This window comes from Cinclus cinclus, chromosome 3 (assembly GCF_963662255.1).
Source record: "Cinclus cinclus chromosome 3, bCinCin1.1, whole genome shotgun sequence".
Classification (NCBI taxonomy): Eukaryota; Metazoa; Chordata; class Aves; order Passeriformes; family Cinclidae; genus Cinclus; species Cinclus cinclus.
Genome location: NC_085048.1, coordinates 1,122,052 through 1,148,831, shown reverse-complemented (window position 1 = coordinate 1,148,831; position 26,780 = coordinate 1,122,052). Strand labels below are relative to the sequence as shown.

At 54.5% G+C, this 26,780-nt stretch overlaps 3 protein-coding genes across 3 annotated transcripts in view; 2 read left to right on the top strand and 1 right to left on the bottom strand.

Moving 5' to 3' along the window:
• Nucleotides 1-2,942, bottom strand: part of PTK2B (protein tyrosine kinase 2 beta) — a 38,180-nt gene extending 35,238 nt beyond the window's left edge. Inside the window, 4 exon segments of the mRNA XM_062489583.1 lie at nucleotides 2,383-2,586; nucleotides 2,734-2,747; nucleotides 2,749-2,828; nucleotides 2,830-2,942. Coding sequence (XP_062345567.1) covers nucleotides 2,383-2,586; nucleotides 2,734-2,747; nucleotides 2,749-2,828; nucleotides 2,830-2,919 — 388 coding nt within the window. The 5' untranslated portion in view covers nucleotides 2,920-2,942.
• A 1,658-nt stretch (nucleotides 2,943-4,600) lies between these two features.
• On the top strand, nucleotides 4,601-17,868 carry DRC1 (dynein regulatory complex subunit 1). The gene is made up of 16 exons (XM_062490769.1): nucleotides 4,601-5,022; nucleotides 6,588-6,681; nucleotides 7,431-7,543; nucleotides 9,257-9,440; nucleotides 10,217-10,354; nucleotides 10,673-10,759; nucleotides 12,175-12,297; nucleotides 13,441-13,580; nucleotides 13,671-13,805; nucleotides 13,890-14,119; nucleotides 14,416-14,588; nucleotides 14,705-14,794; nucleotides 15,896-15,982; nucleotides 16,099-16,271; nucleotides 17,532-17,672; nucleotides 17,754-17,868. The coding sequence occupies exons 1-16, from the start codon at nucleotides 4,601-4,603 to the stop codon at nucleotides 17,866-17,868; spliced, it is 2,445 nt and encodes an 814-aa protein (XP_062346753.1).
• Nucleotides 17,869-19,346: 1,478 nt separating this feature from the next.
• Nucleotides 19,347-24,940, top strand: TRIM35 (tripartite motif containing 35). Its single transcript, XM_062490768.1, is given in 9 exon segments — nucleotides 19,347-19,432; nucleotides 19,719-19,833; nucleotides 19,985-20,227; nucleotides 20,230-20,724; nucleotides 21,722-21,817; nucleotides 22,470-22,700; nucleotides 22,814-22,836; nucleotides 23,140-23,261; nucleotides 24,225-24,940. Coding segments are annotated over 9 exon segments (1,971 nt in total). The 3' UTR covers nucleotides 24,785-24,940.
• The last annotated feature ends 1,840 nt before the right edge of the window (nucleotides 24,941-26,780 follow it).

Sequence of the window (26,780 nt, the reverse complement as noted above, 5' to 3'; positions counted from 1 at the left end):
CAGCATCATTCATCCACTAGGAGAAAAGCCAGAGGATTCCAATGCTGCATTCCCAGCCCTTGGAAAAGCTCGAGGATATCCTGGAGGCTGGGATTTGCATCCTGCTCCCGGGATTTCTCACGTGCAGCACGTCCGAGATTCCCAAATTCTTCCCAATTCCTGATCAGACATTCCTGGGATGTCCCCCTGGGACATTCCCAGCCACTTCCAACACCCCCAGGACTTTCCCAATCCCTGTCCGAGGGCCAGACATTCCCTGGATTTCCCATCCCAGTGATCCAACACCGGGATCATCCTCACGCATCCCAAGGGAATTCCTGGATGCGCCAAGACACAACAGGATCCGCAACATTCCCAATTCCCACTTCCCTGCTCCGGGAACTGCCCCAGCTACCGGAAAACCTTGATTCCAGCAGATCCCAGGTAATTCCCGATCCTCGGCTCTCCTATTCCCAAATTCCCGAGCCTCCAAACGCCACCCCCACGATTGTCCCTCCCGGAGCTCATCCCGATTTTCCCACCTGCCTGGAATGTTGGGAAGGGGATCCTGCTCCCATTCCCTCGGCTCTACCCGGATTTTCCTGAAGTTGGGAAGCGGCTCTCCCACCTTCCCGGTGGAATCGGATCCCGCGGGGTGCCGGAATCACTTCCCGGGAAACCGGGATGAAAAAGTGGGAATCAGGAAAAAAAAACAAACTCCGGAAACCCCTCACCTGCGCGGGGTGGGGGAGGGAGGATCCCACCGGTGTCGCCGCAGAGCTTTGGGAATCGGCCGGGAATTCGGGCGCGGATCCCAGGGAATCCTTCCCACCCCTCTCCAGGTGCGGGGGTGGGGATCCCGGGTGGATCCCAGGAAAAGCCGGGAGCGGCTCCAGGAGCGCGGAAGGAGCCGGGGCAGGAAGGGGGAAGGAGCGGGAGGCGGTCCCGGGACACCGCCACTCCCCCGGGAAGCAGCGGCACCTTCCCGATCCTGGGATACCCGGGATGGATCCTTGGAATTCTGCCCGCAGGACGAGTCCCGATCCCGACCCCAGAACGGGAACGCTGGGAATGCCGCGGGAGGAAAAGCGGCAAGAGGAGCGGAGCCGAGGGGTGCTCCTCATCCCGAGGGTTTTTTGGAGGGTGGCTGCGACTCCGGGATGCTCTGGGAATTCCCAGTGGGAATAGGGAAGCGAGGGGGGGGGGGGGGGGGGGGGGAGGGGAGGGTGTGAGCGCTTCCCTAAATTCCAGGTGGGAATTCCTGTGGATCTACAGCCCCTGCCGGGATTTTCGCAGCCCGTTCCTGGCCCCGAGGATCCTTCCCACTCCTGGGATGCCCGGGATCCTGGGAATTCTGCCCCCTGGATCCTTCACCGAGAAGAAATTCCGATCCCAATCCCAGAGCGGTTTTGGGAATGTTGGGAATGCCAGGAGGAAAAGCGGGAAGAGGAGCGGAGCCGTTGGGTGCTCCTCATCCCAAAGTTTTTTGGGGTGGGAATTCCAGGTGGGAATTCCCGTGGACCTGGAATCTGGAGCCTCTCATCCAGCCGGGATTCTCCAAGCCCGTTCCTGGCCCCGAGGATCCTTCCCGCTCCTGGGATGGGATCCACCCGGGAATGGTGTCCAGGGGCACCAGGCTCATTCCCATTCCCATTCCCATTCCCATTCCCGCTCCTTCTCCTTCCTTGCTGCTCCCAAATTTTCCCCTGAAAGATGGGAAGGAATCCCAAGGGAATGTGGGACTCCCCCATTCCTCGAACCCCCCAGTGAATTCCCATTATTTGGAATTCCCGATCCTGGCTAATCCATCTTGATTTCACTTTTTTAGGGACGCCAAATCCTTTTCCCGAGCGGACGAGGCACAGAAATTCCGGGATTCTGGGCAAATCCCTGAGCCGGGGGAATCCGGGGTGGCCGCGAATTCCCTCCGTGGATCCCTGGATCCCCTCCGTGGATCCCTGGATCCCAATTCCCATCCCTGGCACTTCCCGAGCTCCGGCAGCGCCTCTCCCACGCGCGGAGATGCGCAATTCCCACGCTCCGGCTCCAGCTGGATCCGCAGGGCCGGGAATTTCTCCGGGAATCCATGGAATTGGAGGGGGGCGGGGAGGGTGGGGGGGGGGGGGTGGGGAAGGGGGAGAAGATCCCCAAAAAATCCTTCTGGGAATCTCCGCGGAGTCAGGACGGGAACAGCATCCCGCTCCTCCGCATCCTCCTCTCGTTCCATCCCCTCGTCCCGATCCCACCTCGCCCACACAAAGTTTGGGAGAAGCCCTCGGGAAAAAAAAACAAAACAAACAAACAAACAAAAAAAACCAATAAAAACCAACGCAGATCCCGTTCCCCATCCCGAAATCCAACCCCGATCCCAAAATCCCTGCCCCATTCCCGGCGCGGACTCACAGGAGAACTGGCTGAGGAGGCGGCTGAGCCATCCCATGCTCCTTCCCTTTTTTTTTTTTTTTCCTTTTTTTTTTTTTTTTTTCCCAAAGGCGATCCCGTCGCTCCGGGAACGGCTCCCGGGAAACCGCAGCTCCCTCCCACCCCAATTCCATCCCCCCTCCCCTCCGCTTCCCAAATCTCCCCTTTTTCCATTGGCACGGAGAGCTGGGAATCAAAATCAGCCGGGATTTATTCGCAGCGCCTCTCCCATCACTGAGATGGGAATTCCACGCTTGGAATTGCAGCTCCAGGAAATTTAAAAAAAAATTAAAAATTAAAAAAAAAAAAAAAAAAAAAAAAGGATTCACTTACTTTTTCCAAGGGAAAGGTTGGAGGAGGGAAAGAGCTCCCCAGGATCCGGCCGGGATTTGGGAACGGGAGAAGTTGGAGCCGCTTCCAGAGGGTTGGGATGGAGCTGTTCCCACTCCCGGGAATGCTGCGGGATCTTGCTGCCATCTTCCGGCTGGAAAACCTGGAGCTGGGAAAAATTCCACACATCCTCCCCCCCACCCCTCACCCTCACTCCCAGCTTCCCGCAGCATTCCAAGGAATTCGGAGCTCCCCGGCCCTCGGAAAACTCCGGAGAATTCCCGAGCAAGGCCGCGATTCCATGATTTCCTTGGATAATTCGCTTCGGGTTGGGTTTCAGGGGATGGAAAAATCCTTTTCCCGACCTAAATGCTGGAAAACAGAGGGAATAAGGATGGGTGGAAAAGGGTCAGGTCATGGGATCATCCCAGGGAGCTGCTCCCGATTTTCCTCATCCCTCGGGAGCAGCGGGATCGGGGTTGGGAAAGGGATGGCAGGGAGGGGGGAGGACAGGCCAAACATCCCAGATTTTCCCATCTCAGCATTCCAGGAGAGAATCCTTTGGATCGCTGGAGCAATCCCGCTTCCGAAGGGAATGGGAGAAAGGTCGCGATATCCCAAAAATAATTCCATAAATTATCCCTTGGAACATTCCCAACTCCTTGAGCCCCCCCAAACCAGCCCCATCAGGGGAGAAATTCCCTGGAAAGTGAACATTCCCTGGGATCTCCAGGAAGAGAAAATAGGAGGATTTGGGGAACCAGAGGTCGGGAAGGCCTGGAAATTTTTTTTCCATGTGGGGCCCAGGAAGCGCCCCCTCCCCTCCCCCTCCCACCCCCCATATCCCATTCCCAGCCTCCCGCGATTTCCATGGAAACTGCGGATACAAATTCCATGGCAACCCCATGGCAACACATCCCGGAGGCGGCAGAGGCCCGGGAATGCTGAGCGGGGAGAGATCTCTTCCCTGCCTTTCATGGAATCCATGGAATTCCCAGGAATCCTAGAGCTCGAGATGGGGGAAAACGGATTATCCCGGAGCCTGAGGAGGCTTTGGAAAAGCTCATCCCAGGAATGGGGAGTGGGATCAGTGTCCTGGGACGCTGCCAGGGATGCTCTGGGAATTCCAGCCCAGCCGGGAATTCCTTCCCAAGATCCCAAATCCCAAGATCCCCTTTCCCAGTGGAAGCCATTCCCTGGCTCCTGGCCCTCCAGCCCTTTCCCAAATCCCAGCTCTCCCTTCCCTCTGGAAAAGGCTCCGAGGGTTCCCTGGATCCTTCCCTGATCCAGCTGCACATTCCCAGCTCTCCCAGCCGGGCATTGGATCCATCCCCATCCCGACTCCTCTCCGGGAAGGAATTTCGGGATCCAGGGGCTTCACTGGGAATTCGGGACACCAGGAAGGGTCTCCCTTCCCTTTTCCATCCCTGAATTCCATAAAAATCCATCAGGGATGGATCCTGAGTGTCCTGGATCCCAGAATCCTGGAATAGTTTGGGATGGGATCCATGGACCTTCAATGCCATCCCATTCCATGGGCAGGGAATTCCTCTTTCCCAAGTTGCTCAGACCTTTCCTTGGACACTGCCAGGGATCCAGGGGCAGCCACAGCTTCTCTGGGAATTCCATCCCAGCCCCTCTCCTTAATTCCAACCCCATCCCCGACCCCCTGAGGTCGGATCACAGTGAGAAGTAGCGGCACGAGCTCTCCCCGTGCCATTTTTCCCCGGTGCATCCCACGGAAACGCGCCAGGATTTGGAAAATTGGGAAGTGGGCGGAGCCACGATGCTCCCACCGTTGCTAAGCAACGAAAAACTTACATTTTTCCCCCGCGTTGCTTGGCAACGAGCGACGCTTCCGTCTCTGCGCATGCGCCCCAGCGCTGAGATGATACTGCCCCCACGCGTGGCTTGGCAAGGGGGGGGAATGGGGAAGATCGCTGCGCATGCGCGGCGGGGCCCTGGCGATGCCGCCCCGCCCACCCGTTGCTTGGCAACCGGGGACGCTCCCCGTGCCCGCGCATGCGCAGTGACGCGTGCGCACCTGAGCTCAGGTGTCGCCATGGAGCCCCCGCAGGAGGGGGCGGCCGCGGCCTCGAGATCGGAGCTCGCAGAGCCCGAGCCCAAACTCGATCCCGAATCCCATCGCGAGCCTGATCCCGGTGCTGATGACGGTCCCGGTTCTGAGCTCGATCCCGGTGCTGATGCCGGTCCCGGTGCTGAGCCCGGTTCGAACCGGGAGCGCCAGCAGCGAATCGCCGCCCGCCGCAGCCGCGTGGATGTCCGGCGCCGGTGAGGAGCGGGGGAGGGTCCGAGTCCCCGTTCCCGGCAGGATTCTCCCGGTTTTCCAGAGGGGGTGGGGCAGGGGGGTCCCCAGCTCGAAGTGGGACGGGGCCCGAGCTCAGGGGCTCACCCTAAACCCGAGCCGGGGCTCAAAGATGAACCCGAGATTGGGATCTGTCCCAAACCCAATCCCAAGGATCAGGATCTATCCCAAACCAAATCCCAAGGATCACGATCCATCCCAAACCCAATCCCAAAGGCTCAGGATCCATCCCGAACCAAATCCCAGGCTCAGGATCCTTCCCAACAGCTCAGGATCCATCCCAAGCCCAATCCCAGATGTTCAGGATCCATTCCAAACCAAATCCCAAGGGCTCACGATCCATCCCAAACCAAATCCCAAAGGCTCACGATCCAGCCCAAATTCATTCCCATGCCTCAGAATCCAATCCCAAACCAAATCCCTGGCCCAGGATCCATCCCAAACCCATTCCCAGAGCTCAGGATGCATCCCAAAGGTTCAGGATCCGTCCCAAACTAACCCCAGGCTCCATCCCAAACTCAATCCCAAAGGTTCAGGATCCATCCCAAACCAATCCCAGATCTCAGGATCCATCCCAAACCCAGTTCCAGGCTCAGGATCCATCCCAAACCAATCCCAGATCTCAGGATCCATCCCAAACCCAGTTCCAGGCTCAGGATCCATCCCAAACCAAATTCCAGGCTCAGGATCCATCCCAAAGGCTAAGGATCCATCCCAGATGTTCAGGATTCTTCCCAAACCCAATCCCAGAGTTTCAGGATCCATCCCAAACCCCTTCCCAGCTCCCAGAACATTCCTGCAGTGGCAGCTGGGAGGGGACAGGGACCCAGGACTGTCCCCAAAGTGTCCCCAGAGCCTGCCCTGGATCCCAAATCCCAAATTCCCAAATCCCACAGGAGCTCAAGGATCACCCTGGGAGGAGATTCCCAATTCCAGGGATCACCATTCCCAGTCCCAGCAGATCCCGAGCTGAGGCTGGGTCAGGATCCCACTTTTCCCTGTTTTTAGGGAAAATTGGAACGGAAAGCCCCGTTTTCCACCAGCCTGACCCAGGGGTGGATCCTATTCCCAATAGGAATTCCCAATTGGAATTCCCAGTCCCTGGAATTTCATCTGTCACATTCCCTGTGGATCCGATTCCCAACAGGAATTCCATGGAATTTTGTTTGCCATGTTCCCTGTGGATCCTATTCCCAACAGGAATTCCGAATCCATGGAATCCCATTTATCACATTCCCAGCCCTCCAGGCTCCTTCTTCCCATTCCCAAACCCTTTCCCGATCCCAAAATTCCCTCCCTCTTCCCAAGGGGCTGATCCCACTTTCCTGGCAGCATTCCCAGCTCCAGAGGGGGAATCCTGGATCCCGTTTTCCCTTGGGAATGCTGTTCCCAGCTTCCTGCTTCCCACGGGAACCTCCTGATGGGGAGAGAGATCCCAGCGTGCCTACTGGGATTGGATCCAGGTCCTTTCCGAGAACTGGGAAGAGGTTGGGGTGGAAAAGATCCCAATTTATCCCTGTTTTTCTCCCAGGGAAGCGGTTGGAGAGGAGGTGGAGAAGGAAGAGGAGAAGGAGGAGGAGGAAGAGGAGAGAAAGAGCCTGAAGGTGATCGAGGAGACGGGGAAGGTGAGGAATGGTCCAATGGGAATTTCCTCTTGGATCCATCCTTATCCATGGTTTGGATCCTCTGTGGCCAAAAACCAGGAGAGAAATTCCCCAGGACCGGGATTTGGGATCCAGTAGGAATTTCCTCTTGGATCCCTCCTCGTTCCATGTTTTCCTCCTTGGTGTCCCCATGATGGGACAAAAATCCCGCAGAGAAAAATCCGGGAGTAGGATTTGAGATCCCATGGGAATTTCCTCTTGGATCCATCCTTATTCCTGGTTTTCCTCCTTGGTGTTGGCTTGATGAGACAAAAAATCAAGGAGAAAAACCCCAGGACTGGGATTTGGGATCCAGTGGGAATTTCCTCTTGGATTCCTCTTAATCCCTGGTTTTCCTTCTGGTTGTCCCCATGATGGGACAAAAATCCAGGAGAGAAAAATCCAGGACTGGGATTTGAGATCCGGTAGGAATTTCCTCTTCGATCCATCCTTATCCCTGGTTTTCCTTCAGGGTGTTCCCTTGATGGGACAAAAAACAGGAAAAGAAACCCCAGAACTGGGATTTGGGATCCCGTGGGAATTTCCCCTAGGATCCATCCTTATCCCTGTTTTTCATCCTTTATGGACCAAAAACCGGGAGAGGAACTTCCAAGGACTGGGATTGGGGCTGGATCCTTGGAATGTCATTCCCATGAAAAGTTCATGGACAGGAGCAATCCGGGATTGGCGCATTCCCGGCCCAAATTTCCAGCGTTTCCCTTCCCTGGCAGGTCCTGGCCAAGCTCCTTTTCCATGGGACGCAGCTGCTGACGAACGTCCAGGTGGAAGCGGATCTTCGGGAATCACGGAGGCGGGAAAAAGAAGGGGAGGAGAAGAGGAGGAGGTGAGCGGGAAGGAGCCGGGAGTTTGGGAATTCTGCCAGATTCTAATGGGAAATTGAGGCCGACAATGAGCTCATGAATCCCACCTGGCCCAGAGAGTTTTCCGGAGTTTTCCAGGAGAGCTGGAATTTAGGAAAGGGCTGGAGGGAAGGGAATTCCCACTGGGAAAGGGGAGCATGGGGTGGGACATTGGGAAGGAATTCCCGGCTGGGCTGGAATTCCCAGAGAATCCCTGGATCCCTGGCAGTGTCCGAGGGTGGTTTTGGATCACCCTGGGATTGTGGGAAGTGTCCCTGGGATGGGATTGAAGGTCCATGGATCCCATCCCAAACCATTCTGTGATTCTGGGATCCAGGACGCTGAGGATCCATCCCTGATGGATTTTTTATGGAATTCAGGGATGGAAAAGGGAAGGGAGACCCTTCCTGGAGTCCCGAATTCCCAGTGAAGCCCCTGGATCCCGAAATTCCTTCCCGGAGAGGAGTCGGGATGGGGATGGATCCAATGCCAGGAGCTGGGAGAGCTGGGAATGTGCAGCTGGATCAGGGAAGGATCCAGGGAATCCTCGGAGCCTTTTCCCGAGGGAAAGGAGAGCTGGGATTTGGGAAAGGGCTGGAGGGCCAGGAGCCAGGGAATGGCTTCCACTGGGAAAGGGGAGCTTGGGATTTGGGATCTTTGGAAGGAATTCCCAGCTGGGCTGGAATTCCCAGAGAATCCCTGGATCCCTGGCAGTGTCCGAGGAAAGGTTGGATCACCCTGGGATGTTGGGCTTGTGATGGGATGGGATGGGATTTCAGGTCCCTGAATCCCATCCAAACCATCTTGGAATTCCTCCTTGGAATTCCTCAGCACATTCCTGGAAAGGCCCTGCCCATCCTGCTCTGACTTTGGAATCTTTCCTACTGGGATTTTCCAAAGCCTTCCCAGCCTCTGGCATTCCCTGATCCCCTTCAGGATCATTCCTGGCTGCTCCTGTCCTGCTTTTCCATCAGCCTCATTCCCGGAATTTGGGATATCAGCCAAGAAACACCAAATCCGTGCCTTTGGAACAGCTCCAAGATGGAGCAGGATGCTCCATGGGAATTCCCAGTGGGAATCTCCTTAGGGAACTAGCTGCTGGGAATTCCAGGATCTGGGAATTTGGGGGTGGATCCAAGAAGAACTTCCCAGGCAGTCATTGCTGCTCCAGGGATGTGGCACTTGGAAGTGCTGGGAATGGTTGGAATTCCGTGGGGTTTTCCATGCTGAATTCTATCTGGGGATTGTGGGATGGGATGGGATGGGATGGGATGGGATGGGATGGGATGGGATGGGATGGGATGGGATGGGATACAGGGATGGGATACAGGGGTGGGATACAGGGATGGGATACAGGGATGGGATGGGATACAGGGGTGGGATACAGGGATGGGATGGGATACAGGGATGGGATACAGGGATGGGATACAGGGATGGGATACAGGGATGGGATACAGGGATGGGATGGGATACAGGGATGGGATACAGGGATGGGATACAGGGATGGGATACAAGGAATGAAAGGGATTTAGAGAAGGGAAAGAATTCAAGGAAGGGAAGGAATTTAGGGAAGGAAAGGGACGTAGGGAAGAGATTTTGGGAAGAGATTTTGGGAAGGAATTTAGGGAAGAGAAGGACCCCAGGTCTGGACCAATTCCAGCCCTATCCCAGCTCCCTAATTCCTTCACTTCCCACAGGATGAAAAAGCTGGAGATGGAAGCCAAGCACAGCATGGAAAAGTTGGCTGAGATCAATTCCAAGTGGGCCTTGGCGGGGGACCTGAAGATCCCTCAGGAATTGTGGGAGCTGCTGCAGCAGCAGCAGGATCAGTGTGAGCAGCTCCTGGCGGAGAAGAACCAGATGATCCGAGAGCTCCAGCAGGTATTTGGGAATTCTCAGGGCTGCTTCCAGGGCTGGGAGAGCTGGGAATGTGCAGCTGGATCAGGGAAGGATCCAGGGAATCCTCGGAGCCTTTTCCAGAGGGAAAAGAGAGCTGGGATTTGGGAAAGGGCTGGAGGGCCAGGAGCCAGGGAATGGCTTCCACTGGGAAAGGGGAGCTTGGAATTTGGGATCTTGGGAAGGAATTCCTGGCTGGGCTGGAATTCCCAGAGAATCCCTGGATCCCTGGCAGTGTCCAAGGGTGAATCTGGATCACCCTGGGATCATGGGATTTGTCCTTGGGATGGGATTGAAGGTCCATGGATCCCATCCCAAACCATTCCGGGATTCTGGGATCCAGGACATTCAGGATCCATCCTGAGAGATTTTTATGGAATTTGGGGATGGAAAAGGAAAGGGAGACCCTTCCTGGAGTCCTGAATTTCCAGTGAAGCCCCAGGATCCCAAAATTCCTTCCCAGAGAAGTCGGGATGGGGATGGATCCAATGCCAGGCTGGGAGAGCTGGGAAAGGGGGAAGGGGGATTTGGGAAGGAATTCCCGGCTGGGAGAGTGGAGAGTGGCTGGGATGGAATTCCCAGAGGATCTCTGGGAATGTCCAAGAAAAATCTGGAGCACCTTGAGATGGTGGGATTGGAATTGGATGATCCTTAATGTCCCTTCCCACTCAAACCACTCCGTGATAATTCCATGAGGATTCCTGCTCGATTCCTGCTGAATCCCTGGTGATTCCAACCTCTGTCTCCCTCATTTTTCCCAGGAGCTGGAGGCCAAGGATTCACAGTACGAGCAGGCCCTGAAGGAGCAGGCGGACGAGATCCGAGTGCTCCTGGAAAGGATGGAGGAACAGACCAGGAATATGCTCCGAACCCACCGGCACCACATCCGGCAGATCGAGGTAACCGATTCCCGGGAAAAACAGGGGGAAAAGCAGGAAAACTGGGTGGAAAAAAGGAGGAAAACTGGGTGGAAAAAAGCAGGAAAACCTCATTTATCTTTTAAATAAGATAATTAAATAAGATAAATAAGATAAGGAAAACTTCCTTATCTTTTAAGGAAGAAAACCTCGGAGTTGCAGTGCTGGGATGAAATCTGGGTGAACGAGACTGGAATTTGGGGATCTGAGGAGCTGGGAATGACTTTGGGAAGCGTCAGTGCCCGGCTGTTCCCATTCATTCCCTGAGATCCCGGTGTGGAATTTTCGTCTCTTCCACAGAAAACATTCGAGGAGGAGAGGCAGGAAATGCTGGAGAACAACCGGAAAAGGTGGAACGAGGCCATCCAGGCCCACAACGAGCAGGAGGTGAATCCCATGGGAGATTTGGGATGGTTGGAATCGCTGAGGGTGGAAAATCCCTCTGGAAAGACCCAGTCCAAGCATTCCCAGCATGGATCGACATCCCCAAGGGCCAAACCCACATGAATTTAAATCCCACTGGGAATGGGGACTTCACCCTGCCCTGGGCAGACCTTCTGGGGCTGGAAAACCCTTTCCATGCGGGATTTGTTCCCAATATCCAACTAAATTCCTCTGGAACTTTAACTCTTATCCCATGGGAGCGGAGCCTGATCCCACCTTGCTCCAACTTTTCCCAGGAATTCCAGAGAGGGAAAGCTCCATCCGGAATTCCTGTTCTCTGGGCTGAGCACCTTTGCCAGCTCCCTCAGCCATTCCTGGTGTTCCAGCCCCATTCCCAATCATTTTCCTTCCCTTGACGTGCTCCAGCCCCTCAAGGCCCTGCTTGGAATGCTGGGATCAGTTCTGGTGGGGAAGGCATCAGGAAGGAGCTGGAATTTTTGGGATTAGGGTGGGAACAAGCTAGGATCGGGATGGATGAGGCTGGATGGGGATGGATAAGGTTGGGTGGGGTTGGATTAAGTGGGATGAGGTTGGATGGGCTTGGATGAGGTTGGATGGGGTTGGATGGGCTTGGATAGGGTTGGATGAGGTTGGATGAGCTTGGATGGGGTTGGATGAAGTTGGATGGGGTTGGATGAGGTTGGATGAGGTTGGATGGGCTTGGATGAGGTTGGATGAGGTTGGATGAGGTTGGATGAGGTTGGATGAGGTTGGATGAGGTTGGATGGGCTTGGATGGGGTTGGATGAGGTTGGATGGGGTTGGATGGAGTTGGATGAGGTTGGATGAGCTTGGATGGGGTTGGATGAGGTTGGATGGGGTTGGATGAAGTTGGATGAGGTTGGATGAGCTTGGATGGGGTTGGATGGGCTTGGATGGGGTTGGATGGGCTTGGATGAGGTTGGATGAGGTTGGATGAGGTTGGATGGGGTTGGATGAAGTTGGATGAGGTTGGATGAGGTTGGATGAGGTTGGATGAGGTTGGATGAGGTTGGATGGGCTTGGATGGGGCTGGATGAGGTTGGATGAGGTTGGATGAGGTTGGATGGGGTTGGATGAGGTTGGATGAAGTGGGATGAGGTTGGATGAGGTTGGATGAGGTTGGATGAGGTTGGATGGGCTTGGATGGGGCTGGATGAGGTTGGATGAGGTTGGATGAGGTTGGATGGGGTTGGATGAGGTTGGATGAAGTTGGATGAGGTTGGATGAGGTTGGATGAGGTTGGATGAGGTTGGATGGGCTTGGATGGGGCTGGATGGGGTTGGATGAGGTTGGATGAGGTTGGATGGGGTTGGATGAGGTTGGATGAAGTGGGATGAGGTTGGATGAGGTTGGATGAGGTTCTCCTTGTTCCCTCAGCTGCAGTTCCTGCGGGAGCAGATGGACAAGGCGCTGGAGTTCGAGAAGCAGCTGAACGAGCTGCAGGATGAGAGTGTGGAAAACTACGACAGCATGAAATTCCAGCTGGAGCAGGATGTGCAGGTACTGGGAAAGGCCCCGGATCATGGAATCACCACTGGGAATCATGGAATGGGTTGGCTGGGAGGGACCTCAGATGCCACCCCATTCCAATCCCAAAATCTCCCTGATCCCAGGGTGCTCCAACCTTTCCCTGGACACTGCCAGGGATTTTCTGGGAATTCCAGCCCAGCCGGGAATTCCTTCCCAAGATCCCAAATCCCAAGATCCCCTTTCCCAGTGGAAGCCATTCCCTGGCTCCTGGCCCTCCAGCCCTTTCCCAAATCCCAGCTCTCCTTTCCCTCGGGAAAAGGCTCCGAGGATTCCCTGGATCCTTCCCTGATCCAGCTGCACATTCCCAGCTCTCCCAGCCTGGCTCCAGGCTTGGAGCAGCTCCATGGCATTCCCTGGACTCACTCCAGCAGCTCTACTCCCTCAATTCCCGATAACCTGAAAGCGTGGGATGTGAATCGGAGCTGTCTCGGGACAGAGCTCAGCATTCCCAGGGAGTGCCGTGGGGCCATTGGAAAGATGGGAAACATTGGGAAAAAAGCCTTGAGCTGTGGCTGGAGGAGGCTCTGGAGATAATTTTCCCTCTTCGTATTCCATGTCTTTATCCCAGTTTGGGAGCAGCCTTGGGAACAGGGAAAATCATGGGGAAATCCCTTAGGCTGTTTCCAGGGAAAGTTTTCTATGGGATATTAGGAATTTTTTCTTCCCCAGAGAGGTGTAAAATATCCCAATATTAATCCCAGCAAGTGCAGAATTCCCTCAGGAGGAGGAGGAGCAGGAATTCCCTGTGCCCACTGTACATGGAGGGGGGGGGGAAATCTTGGAAGCAAAAATTGGAGCTGGAACTGGGATTTAGGGTGGGAATTCCCAGCTGGGAGACCCTGGAATTGGGAAGGACATCCCTGATGGTTGTTTAGGATTTGCCTTTGAGTCACTGCCTGAGGTGAAATTTTGGGAATTAACCCCTGGATCGTGGCTTTCCTCCATCCTCTGGAAAGGGGAAAAAAAAAAAACCCCTTGGGCCTGCTGGGATTTAAATCCAGCTTTTTCTTCCTGAGGAATCCAAACCCTTCAGGGAGTTTCACTGGGTTTTCCCTAAATTCCAGGCTTCTCTTTGCGATGATTTTTCATTTTTCCCCCCCTGTGGAATTCCAGTACCTGGAGAAGAAACTCCGGCAGATGAAAGGACTTTACCACCTGAACCAGGTGAAGCTGGAATACAACCTGGATGTGCTCCGGCAGCTGGACGTGGAAAATTCCACGCTCCGATCCCTGCAGAAACGGAAAATCAACCGGTAAAAACCCATCCTGGGAATCTCCTCCCTCTCCTGAAAGATTTCCCACGTCTGAGCATTCCCAAATCCAGGCTTTTTGTCCCTTCCCAGATTCCGGACATCCCTCAGCCTCCTGAGGACCAAAATGGCCAACCAGGAGAAGAAATTCCAAGAGGAAAAGCAGAGCCTGGATTCCGAGCTGGAGCGGATCATGGGGAAGTTCCAGGAGACACAGAGCCGCATGAGGTGGGAAGCGCTTGGAATTCCGGCCCCGTGGAACCTCTGGAAGAGCAGAGCGGGATCTGATCCCTTCGGGATCATTTTCCACAGGGATCTGGCTCGCAGCAGCGCCGAGAAATTCCGGCAGGTTTGGATCGTGAACGAGGAAGAGGCCAAAGCGCTGATCCGGGAAGCGCTGGATGCCGATCGGATCATCCACGTCCAACAGTTGGGAATGCCGTGGGAAGAGCCTCACTTCTGGTTCATGGATAACGTGGGACCCTTGGGAGGCCGCCGGGAAAAGAGGGACGCGATGCAGGTGGCCACGGCACTGCTGGAAGGTGGGATCCGTAAATTCCTCGGAAACTTCCTCCGGCAAAAGCTCCCGTGTCCCTCCGGTCCTTGGGATTTACAGGTGGGATATTCCAGGAGTCGTCAGCCCTGAGCTGGCTCGTTCCGAGGGATATTCCCAGTGTAGATTTTTTCCTGGTTTTCCTGTTTTTCTTCCTGGTTTTCCCAATCCCAAGAAGCAGCTCTCATTCCAGGAGCCTTGTTTTCCACAGATTCCCGGCGACTCCCGGGAAACACAACCCAAAGATTTTTTTTTTTGCTCCCATTGCCCCTCTCTGATTTTCAGGGATCCAGTCTGGAAAACGGGAGCAGGGAGGGAGGAGGAGTAAGAAGAAAGGATCGGGAAGTGGAGAAGGAAGGAAGGAAAACCAGGAGAGGGCCGAGGAAAGAGACACATCCCGGCCAGAGGTCTCCAGGGAAACCCTCCGGAATATCCTGGAGCTCCTGAGCGAGGAGGCGGTGAGCGCTGCTGGAGCTCGGGATCCGATCCCCATTTGTTGTTTTTTTTTTTTTTGTGGATCCCTTTGGAATGAGTGCTGGGAACGCTCACTGTGGCACTGTCCCCTCTTCCCAAGGAATTCCTGGTGGAAAACAAACTCCTGAGGCCCCTGCGGGAGGTGGTGGGACCCAGGAACAGCGTCCGGCAACTGCGAGCCATCCTGGAGGTGAGCTGGGATTGGATCTCCAGGGACTGGGTTTGGAATGCTCGGCACCTGGAGGATGTGGAGCTGGGAATGTGCAGCTGGACCAGGGAAGGATCCAGGGAATCCTTGGATCCTCAAGGGACTCCAGGAGAGCTGGGATTTGGGAAAGGGCTGGAGGGCCAGGAGCCAGGGAATGGCTTCCACTGGGAAAGGGGAGCTTGGGATTTGGGATCTTGGGAAGGAATTCCCGTCTGGGCTGGAATTCCCAGAGAATCCCTGGATCCCTGGCAGTGTCCAAGGGTGGATCTGGATCACCCTGGGATCGTGGGAAGTGTCCCTGGGATGGGATTGAAGGTCCATGGATCCCATCCCAAACCATTCCGGGATTCTGGGATCCAGGACACTCAGGATCCATCCCTGAAGGATTTTTATGGAATGATGGAAAAGGGAAGGAAGACCCTTCCTGGAGTCCGAATTCCCTGGGAATTCCCAAAATTCCTTCCTGGAGAGGAGTCGGGATGGGAATGGATCGAATGCCCGGCTGGGAGAGCTGGGAATGGAAGGAATTCCCTGGGAAAGGGGGAAATGGGAAGGAATTCCTGGGGTATCCCAGGGTATCCCGGTGATCCCAAAAAAACCCACCAAATCCCCTCTCAAAAATCCCCAGATCCTGGAGAAAACATCAAATCCTAAAAAAATCCCAAAAAATTTCCCCAAAATCACCCAAAAATCACAAAAAAATCCATCAAAATTCCCCCCCCCCCCAAAAAAAAATGGTGAGGAATTTGGGAAGGAATTCCTGGCTGGGCTGGAATTCCCAGAGAATCTTTGGGAATATCCAAGGTTTGAGATCATGCAAGGTGCCCCTGCCCAGGGAATGGGATGAGTTTTGAGGTCCCTTCCCACCCAGAACAATCCATGATTCCCAGATTCCCAGCTGCATCCCAAGGATTCCAACACCTCCAGAATTCCTCCAGCCTTTTCCCAGATTTTCCCATCCATGGATATTCCTGGTTGATATCCCACACCATTCCTTCCTTATCCCGCATTTTCCTCTTCTCCTGGAAATTTCCCTTCATTCCCCCACCCCAAGGAACACTGATGGAATTCCCGCTTTTCCAGACCCTCCGGATTGAAGATGAGGATGAGCTACGGAAACTCCTGGAATTTTTCCTGTACTACGGATACCAGGAAGTGACCGACAGCCAGGTGGGATCACCAGGGGAGATCAGAGGAATCCAGGAATCCCAAGAATTCCAGGAAGGAGGATTGGTGTGTTCCTCCCTTCATATGGAAAATTCCATATCCAGCTTTTCTCCCTCCAGGATACGGCAGGAGAAAATTCCATGGGTACGGCTCAGGAGCGTGGGAATGGCAGATCCCAATTCCAGAGGGATGAATTCCAATCCCCGGAGAGCTCCATTCCCACCCGGTCCATCATAAAGGACGATGTCCTGAAAATCCTGAAGGAATTCCTCCGGGATTTTGCCAAGCTGAGGTGGGAATAGGGATGGAGCGGGGCTGGTGGCACTGGGGTGGAGCCAAACTGGAATCCAGGGAATATCCTGGGAATTCCTGGATTGTCCTGCTTGGAGAAAGAGCTTCCCAACCTTCCTTACTCCACTACAGAGCGATCAAGAGATTCCCAAGGCTGGGAATAACCAGGCAGGAGATGATCCAGGACCCGGGAAGGGAGGGGAAAGATGGAGTTTGTTCTCCATCCCAAAGATTTGTTCTTCCCAGGGATTTCTTTTCCATTCCTGAAGTTTCTCCATCCCAAAGATTTGTTCTTCCCAAGGATTTGTTCTCCTTCCCAGGGATTTCTTTTCCATTCCTGAAGTTTCTCCATCCCAAAGATTTGTTCTTCCCAAGGATTTCTTCTCCTTCCCAGGAATTCCTTCTCCATCCCAAGAGTTTCTTCTCCATCCCAAAGATTTGTTCTCCTTCCCAAAGATTTGTTCTCTTTCCCAGGAATTCCTTCTCCATTCCCAGAGTTTCTTCTCCATCCCAAGAGTTTGTTCTCCACCCCAAGATTTTGTTCTCCATCCCAAAAATTTGTTGTCCATTCCAAGATCGTTTCCTCATCCCAGGAATTTGTTCTTCATTCCAAGAGTTCCTTCCCCATCCGAAGGATTTATTCTCCATCCCAGAATTTTTTTGTCCATTCCAAGAGTTTCTTCTCCATCCCAAGGGTTTGTTCTCCATCCCAAGGGTTTTCCCTCTATCCCTAAAATTTGTTCTCCATCCCAAGAGTTTCTTCTCCATCCTTGGAATTTGTTTGCCATTCCAAGAGTTTCTTCTCCATCCCAAAGTTTTATTCCCCTTCCCAAGGATTTGTTCTCCTTCCCAGGAATTTCTTCTCCATCCCAAGGATTTGTTCTCCATCTCAGGATTTTTTTGTGCAATCCAAAACGTTTTTTCTCCATCCCAGGGATTTGTTCAGCATCCCAAGGGCTTTCCCTCCATCCCAAAGTTTCTCCTCCATCCCGAGGTTTCTCCTTCATCCCGAGGTTTCTCCTCCATCCCGAGGTTTTTCCTCCACCCCGAAGTTTCTCCTCCATCCCGAGGTTTTTCCTCCATCCCGAGGTTTCTCCTTCATCCCGAGGTTTCTCCTCCATCCCGAGGTTTTTCCTCCATCCCGAAGTTTCTCCTCCATCCCGAGGTTTCTCCTCCATCCCGAGGTTTTTCCTCCATCCCGAAGTTTCTCCTCCATCCCGAGGTTTCTCCTCCATCCCAAAGCTTTGTTTTCCATCCCCAGGGATGAAGGAACCCCCAGGGAGATTCAGGAGGTCCGGGACAACTCCAAGGATGGGGAATACTGGGAAGCCCTGACCCGCATCATTCCTGAGCGGACACTCAAACTTTGGGATGCGCTCGGAGCCGCACTCCTGGAATATCAGTGAGTGCCTGGGGGAGGACAGGGCAGGACTGGGGACAATCCCGGGGACAATTCCACATTATCCCGGTGTCCCTTTCCCAGTAAAGTGCTGACCCGGAGATCCGAGCTCTTTTCCGAGGCCATCACACTGCAGCAGCAGAACTCGGAGCTGGGAATTCTCTTGGAGGAATATCTGGGATCCGAAAATGGCCGGTGAGCTCAGTCTCCCATCCCTGGGGATATTCCAGCCACAAATCCCACCGGGATGGATCTAAACCTGGGAATGGCCAGTGCCAGGCAGGGATTCCTGGCAGGGGATAATAAAACATTCCCAAACCTGGATCTGTGTGTGGAGCAGCTCGGGAATGGGAGAACATCCAGGCGTCCCCACAAACCAGGGAATTCTTGGAATCGTGGGAAGCGCCACAAAATTGTGGGATCATGGATTCATCAAATTCCGGGATGGGAGCTTAAATCCCATCCCATTCCAACCTCCCAAGATCCCAGGATGCTCCAACCTTTCCTTGGACATTGCCAGGGATGGAGCAGCCAGAGGAATTCTCCGGGAATTCCATCCCAGGCCTTCCCCACCCTCCCAGGGAAGAATTCCTTCCCCAAAATCCCATCTATCCCTGACAACTCCAAGGATCCATGGGAAACCCGCGGAATGCTCAAGGCTGGAATTTTGCCTGTTGGGAAAGGACCTGGAAACAATTCCTGCCTGGGAAGGGTTTTTTCCAACCCCGGCACAGCTGCGGGATTCCTGGCAGGATTTCAAATCCCTGTGGATTTGGGAGGACAGGGATCCGTGGTGGCCTTGGCACTGCTGGGAATTTGCTGATTCCAGAGGTTTTTCCACCCCAAATAATTCCATGATCCTTTCTGCTTCCCCCTCCAACCTTTTCCCCACCCAAAAAAAAAAAAAAAAAAAAAAAAAAATCAAAACAAAACCCCAACCCCAAACCACCTTTCCCTGTCCCACACCTATCCCAAATTCCCACAATTCCAGCCCGGGATGCCCCCTCCCCCCCCCAAAAAAAAAAAGCCGCTCCAGAGGGTAAGATTTTTTTTTTTCCAGGAGGGATTTTTTTCCCATCCCTGCCAGCCTCCACCCTTTCTGTTCCCACAAGTTAAATCTCGTTCATTCCCAGTGCGGATTTATCTTTAACCTTGGACTCCCTGCCTTTGGAAAACACGGCTCCAACAGTTTCTAATTCCACAGGAAGGAAAAAAAACCAAAAAAACAAAAAACAAAAAAACAAACAAGCAAATATTTTTTTCCCCTGTTGCTTGGTTTTCCTTGGATAATTTTCGGCTTTTTCCGGTTCCCATGGCGGGATGGCTTTTAGGGGTTGGATTTTGGGGGGCACCACGCGACCCCCGGGGCAGGAAAGCGAACAAACAAGGAATATTGGAGAGGGTGGGAAATAGGGAAAAGGGGAAAAGCAGGAACGGGCACAACGCCAGCTGGGCGCTGCCCCCTGGAAAATCCCGGGTGGGGTGGGGGGAAATCATCGGGAACCCCATTCCTGAAGGAAAAGTGATATTGGGATCTCGGGCATCCCTAAATTCCCGCCCGGGAGCGTTGAACCCGCGCAAGGGGCGGATCCAGGAACACCGGGAGAGGCCGGGTCAGTACCGGGAACCTCCCCCGGAGCTCCCGCTCCGCCCTCCGGGAGCACCGGGAGTACCGGGATGCCTCGGGAAATCGAGCGGAGCCCCCCGCGCCGCCTGCTCCGGAGGAGGGAGCGCTGCAAGCGGTGCCAGGTCCGCTCGGCCAGGTGAGACCCAGCCCCACCCACCCCCGGTACCGGGGGACCCGGCCCGGGGAACCCCCGGAACCGGCAGCGGCACCGAGAAGGGCCGGGAGCCACCGGGATGCCACGTGGAGCCGTCCTGGGATGGGGAACGGGGATCGGGTACCGGGATTGGGGGATCGGGCACCGGAGTGGGTCCGGGGTGGGGGACCGGGACCGGGTACCGGGACTGGGGGGACCGGGGCCGTTCCGGGGGTTGGAGGAGGGAGACCAGGCACCGGAACGGCCCCGGGGTTGGGGGTCCCGGCAGAGGAGCATCCCCGGGATTGGAGGTCCGGACACCCGGGACTGCCCCGGGTTCGGGGGACACCGGTCCGGGCACGGTCCGGGCCCGAATCTGGGGAGAACCCCGGGTGTCGGTCCAGGTCCGGGCACCGGGGCTGTCCTGGGGAAGGAAAGGGGGACTCGGTCCGGGCAGCGAACAACCCCGGAGGAGGGAACCGGGACCGGGACCGAGGGATCCAGAACCGGGCACTGGAGCAGCACCGAGTTTTGGGGGGGACTTGAGGGATCCAGAACCGGGCACTGGAGCAACCCCGAGTTTTGGGGGGGGGACCTGCGGGATCCAGAACCGAGCACCGGGGCTGGCCCGAGCGTGTCCGTGGCGAGTGTCTCGGTCCGGTCCCGTGGCTGGCGAGGTCCCGGTCGCTTTTGTCGCCGTCACCGCGGGGCCGGAGCCCCCCCCGAGAGCGGCCCCGGGGCGGTGTCACCGTGCGGGAGGGAGGCAGCGCGGCTCTGAGTCACCGGCAGGAAACCGAGCCGGGTTGCATCAGAAGCGGGGCAGCCGGAAAATCCCGCTCCATCATTCCCGCAGCATGGAAAAAGGAGCCGATCCCTGCTCCAGCACCTCGGCAGCCTCATCTTCCTCCAGCCCCAAGCTGAAGGAGGAATTGTTGTGTCCCATCTGCTACGACCCTTTCCGGGAAGCCGTGACCCTCCCGTGCGGCCACAACTTCTGCAAGGGCTGCCTCAGCAAATCCTGGGAAAACCGGCGCCACGCGTGTCCCCTGTGCAAGGAGAATTCCTCGCTGGAAGATCTTCGCGTCAACCACACCCTCAACAACCTGGTGGAGCTGATCCTGAAGGAAGAAGGGCAGCGCAAAAGCCGCGGAGCCGCTCTCTGCCCGATCCATCAGGAGGAGCCCAAGTTTTTCTGCCTGGAGGACAAGGAGCTGGCGTGCTTCGCCTGCCAGAATTCCAAGCAGCACGAAGGGCACAAGATGAGGCCGGTGCGGGAAGCGGCGGCGGATTTCAGGGTGAGGGGAATTTGGGGTGGGTGGTAGGGAGTGGTATCCCTAACAAAAAAAAAATAAATAAAAAAAAAAATTGTGGTGTCCCAAATTTGGCAGGGATGAGACAGCCACGCTTCCCTGCAGGATTCTCTCCTGCCTTTTAATTATCCTGGTTAATCATCCTGCGGGAAAAGGGAGCGGGGTGATTTATTCCCGAGAATTCCTTCAGCTCCTTGATCCCAGCTTGGATCCGGCCGTGCTGGTTGTTCCAGGGTTGGGGTTTTAGGGACTTGCAGAATTCCGGGAGGAGGAGAAGGAGGAGGAGGAGGAGGAGGAGGAGGAGGAGATGCAGCCAGGAGCTGGGAATGCCGCCAGGACACGCTGGGAAACAGCCAGTGCCACCCTGACTCATCCCGCTGGATTTCAAATACGGCGGGAAAAACTGGGGGTGGGAATGGAAACAGGAATGGGAATAATGGGAATGGGATTTGGAGCAAGAATGGGAAATGGGATTGGGAACAGGAATGGGAATGGAAACAGGAACAGGAATGAGAACAGGGATGGGGATGGGAATGGGAATGGGAACAGAAATGGAAATGGAGAATGGGAACAGGAATGGGAACTGGAATGGGAACAAGGATGGGAATGGGAATGGGAACAGGAACAGGAATGGGAACGGGAATGGGAACAGGGATGGGAATGGGAATGGGAACGGGAACAGGAATGGGAATGGGAACAGAAATGGAAATGGGGAATGGGAACAGGAACAGGAATGGGAACAGGAACGGGAATGGGGAATGGGAACAGGAACAGGAATGGGAATGGGACTGCCCACAGCACTGGAACAGGCAGGGATGGGATATCCCTAAAAAACCAGGGAGGAGCATTCCCTATGGAGCAAAGCTCCTCTTCCTCCCAGCTCAAGGGCAGCACAACTCCACCAATCCTGCTCCGGGGGTAGTTTATCCACATGGGAAAATCCCTGGAATTCGGGAATCCTGAGGGCATCTCCTCCCCACAGGCCAAGCTGGCGAACATGGAGTCTTCCCTGCGGGAAAAGGCCAAGGATTTTGGGACCGTGCGGCGCTCCTACGAATCCATCTCCCGGCACAATGAGGTGTGTGTTCCCTCCTGGAGCTGGGATCGATCCCAATCCCCATCCGGATCCTGATCCCAATCCTGCACATGCAGCTGGGGTTAAGCCTTGATCACATCCCAAGAAAGGAGAGTAGTGGGAATTTGGGAAGCATGAGTAGAAATTTGGGAAGGGCAGCATGATCCCAGTGAATCCCTGAGCTCTGGGAAGGGGGAGTCCAGGGAATTTGGGTGGTCCAGAGCTGGGACTAATCCCGATCTAGATTGGGAATGCAGCTGGAATGAAGCCCTGATCCCATCCTGGTAAAGAAGAGCGATGGAGATTTGGGAAGTAGGGATGGGAATTTGGGAAGGCCAGTGTGATCCCAGAGAATTCATGAGTGCTGGAACTGCTTGGACACCTCCAGGAAAAGCAAATTCAGGGAATTTGGGTGCTCCAGAGGTGGGATTGATCCCAACCCAGATTGGGAATGCAGAGCAAAGCCCTGATCCCATCCTGAGAGAAGCAAGCGGTGGGGATTTGGGAAGCAGGGACAGGAATTTGGGAATTCGGGCAGCATCGTCCCACGGAATCCCTGAGTGCTGGAGGTGCCTGGAATCAGACCCCAGGGAATTGGGCGCTCTGGAGGGAAACGCGGATGTTCCCAGCTGGAACAATGTGCTGCCATTCCCAGGCGGAATCGGCGCGGCTGGAGCGGCAGGTGAAGTGGGAATTCGAGAAGCTGCACAAATTCCTGCGGGATGAGGAGCAGGCAGTGCTGGAGCAGCTCTGGGAGGAGACGCGGCGGAAGCAGGATCTGATCCAGGGAAAGATGGAGCAGCTGGCCGAGGAGAGCCAGGCCCTGCTCAACGAGGCCGGGCAGCTCCAGGCGGATCTCAAGGAGGACGACTACACATTCCTGATGGTAATTCCCACCGGGATTCCTGGATCCCGCCTCCCCTGAGTGATCCGTTGTCTGTCAGGATTCCGGTGGCGGCCAGGATCTGATTCCCGGTTTTCTCCTCTTTTCTTTTCCAGACCCACAAGAACCGCAAGCGGAGGTAGGTCCTGATCCCGTTGTGTCCACGGGATTCTGGGAACGAGGTCCCTGCTCCAAGAAAATTCCAGTCTCCCCTCCAAGTCCAGGAGGTTCTGGATGTCCCCTGGGTGCTCCCAGCAGGACTGGGGGATGGGATCCAAAGCAGAATTTCAGGGTTTGTGGGAAGCATTAAATCCCAGATTTTGTGGGAATTGAGGGAGAACAAGCTTGGGAGATGCCGGGCGGTGTCGGGAAATTCCTGCTGAACCACGGGATGTCGGGAGCCTCATCCCAATCTTTTCCCTGTGGTCAATCCCTGCTCTAGGATCGCCTGCACGGCCGAGGAGCCGGAACCTGTTCCCTTGGGAATGCTCCTGGACGTGGCCAGGTACCTGGGATCGCTCCAGTACAACGTGTGGAAGAAGATGCTGGACACCATCAAGGCGGGTGAGGAGCCAGGAATGTCCAGAGCGGGATTTTCCAAGGAGTGAGAAGATGGGAAACGTGGAAATGAATTCTTCCCTAAAAAGGGTGGTTGTGGGGTCTGGAAAGATGGGAAACATGGAGCTGTGATGGACCTGGACTGGGGACTGGAGAACTCCAAGGGAGGCGGACCAAAAGGGAAACCTGGGAATGTGTGTTTCCCAGGGGTGATGTGGGTTAGGGACAAATCTGTGGATAGGGATGGATGGATCCATGGATGGAGAGATGGAATGATTGGGATGGGTGAGATGGATCCATGGATGGATGGATGAATCCATGGATGGAGGGACAGATGGTTGGATCCATGGGTGGATCCATGAAGGAGTTCATGGAGGGATGGACGGATGGATGGACGGACAGATGGATGGATGGACGGATGGATGGATGGATGGATGGATGGATGGATGGACGGACGGATGGATGGATGGATGGATGGATGGATGGATGGATGGACGGACAGATGGATGGATGGTTGGATGGATGGATGGATGGATGGTTGGATGGATGGATGGATGGACGGACGGACAGATGGATGGATGGTTGGATGGATGGATGGATGGATGGATGGACGGACAGATGGATGGATGGTTGGATGGATGGATGGATGGATGGTTGGATGGATGGATGGATGGACGGACGGACGGATGGATGGATGGATGGTTGGACGGACAGATGGATGGATGGTTGGATGGTTGGATGGATGGATGGATGGATGGATGGATGGATGGATGGATGGATGGTTGGACAGACGGATGGATGGACAGACGGATGGATGGACGGAGGGATGGATGGATGGATGGATGGATGGATGGATGGATGGATGGATGGGTGAATCCATGGATAGATCCACGGAGGGGTGCACACAGGGATGAATGGATCCCTGCCCATCTGCCAACATCCCATAAAACCATTCCCATTCCCTCCCAGTCCCATTCAGCCTGGATCCCAACTCAGCTGCCGGCTGGCTCTCCGTCTCCGAGGATCTCTCCAGCGTCTCCAACCACGGCTACAAACTCTCCGTGGAAAACCCGGAGCGCTTCACCTCCGCCCCCTGCATCCTGGGATCCCGCGGCTTCTCCGAAGGCTTCCACACGTGGGAAGTGGACCTGGGCGGGCTGACCAACTGGAGGGTGGGCGTGTCCCGGCCCCACAGAGGATCCGACTGGACATTCCACCACGATTCCCGCTCTGGATTCTGGTACATCTACCACCTTTCCGGGAAAGACGAGTGCCGAGCATCCAACACCGTGCGTTCGGAAGCGGCTCCGGGAAATCTCCGGCGGATCCGGGTGGAGCTGGACTGCACCGAGGGGGAATTGTCCTTCTACGACGCTGACCACCAGAGCCACATCTACACATTCCATGAGAAGTTTAGTGGCGTCGTATTCCCGTATTTTTACGTGGGAGGGCCCCAGGGAGGTACCAAGGCGAAGACCCTCCGGATTTGCCCGCTCCGTGTCCGTATCCATGAAGATATCCCAACCTAGGCCTCCTGGTGGGATTTTCCAGGTGCTTTTCCGGAAAAAAAAAAAAAAAAAAAAAAAAAAAAGCAGCAGGGATAAAAAGAACATTTGTTTGTAATGCCTCCCGTTTTTATCGTTAATAAATATTAATAAACTCTCCCTGTGTGGTTCTGTTCCCAAATCCCAAATTTCTCTGCCTGTCACGGATCCAAGCTGGGAAGGATTTGGGAAGAAGAGATTTCCCTGTCACATGAGGAAATCTACCATTTGAGGGCTTTTCCTGCAGTTTTCAGGGATCAAGGACTCCCTGCTGACAACGGTGATCCTTATCCCGGCTCTTGGAATGGGAAAATCCCACAGGATTTGGCCGGACACGGGGTGCATCCCCTCCGCACGGAAAACCATCGGTGGGAACATCCCTGGGGGTATCCCCCCTCCTCCACCCTTTTTTCTTTTTCTCATGGCTTTATCCCTCCGACGCGCTTTTCCTGGAACTCCCAGCTCCGGGAATCCAGTGAAGATGTGTTGGGAAATGGAGGCAGTTTGGAGTTTTTATGCGGAGTTGATCCCGCCCAGTTTTTTTTTTTCCGGAAACCAGGCGAGTCCTTGGGATTTCAGGTGATTCCATGGGGAAAGGGAAGGGGCCTGGGTGGCCCATCCTGACTTTTCCTACTTTGTTCCCACCCAGATTCCAACGGGAGCGGGTGGTTTCCATGGTTTCCCACCATTTGCTCCGGAGCTGCCGGAGGGAGAACAAAAGGGAGAACAAAATCTTGGAGCTGGAGGCAAGCGGGGCCCACCCCGGGATCCTCCCATGGCGTATCCCGGGATACGGGAAATGAGGAAACGCAGAGGGAGCATCCCAGATCCCTGGATCCCATCGCATCATTTATCTCATTATCCCGTCCCATTATCCCATCTCATTATCCCGTCCCATTATCCCATCTCATTATTCCATCCCATTTTCCAATCCTGCAATCCCAATCCCAATCCAAATCCTGCATTCCCATGCCATCCCATTATCCCATCTCACCCCAATCCTGCATTTCCATCCTGTCCCAATCCCAATCCAAATCCCACCCAATCCCAATCATAAATTCCCATCTCATTTTCCCATCCCATTATCCCATCCCACCCAAATCATGCATTCCCATCCCACTTCGATCCCAATAACAATCCCAATCCCAACCCCAATCCCAGTCCCAACCACAATCCCAATCCCGTTTTATCCCAAACACGTTTTATCCCAAACCCATTTTCCCCCAATCCCATTTTTCCACAATCCAAATCCAAATCCCAATCCCAATCCCAATCCTGTTTTATCCCATCCCATCCCAATCCCATTTTATCCAATCCAAATCCCAATCCCAATCCCAATCCCAATCCAAATCCCAATCCCAATCCTGTTTTATCCCATCCCATCCCAATCCCGTTTTATCCAATCCCAATCCGAATCCCAATCCCATTTTATCCCATCTCACCCCAATCCTGCATTTCCATCCTGTCCCAATCCCAAACCAAATCCCATACAATCCCAATCATAAATTCCCATCCCATTTCCCCATCTCATTATCCCATCCCACCCAAATCATGCATTCCCATCCCACTCCGATCCCAGGAACAATCCAAATCCCAATCCCAGTCCCAACCACAATCCCAATCCCGTTTTATCCCAAACCCGTTTTCCCCCAATCCCATTTTTCCACAATCCAAATACCAATCCCAATCCCAATCCTAACTGTTTTATTCCAATCCAATCCCAACCCCAATTGAAATTCCAATCCCAATCCTGTTTTATCCCATCCTAATCCCAATCCTAATCCCAATCCCAATACCAATCCCAATCCTGTTTTTTTTCCCATCCCAATTCCGTTTTATCCCATCCCAATCAAAATCCCAATCCCAACCCCAATCCTAGTCCCAACCACATTCCCAATCCCCTTTTATCCCAAACCCGTTTTCCCCAATCCCATTTTTCCACAATCCAAATAACAATCCCAATCCCAATCCCAATCCCAAT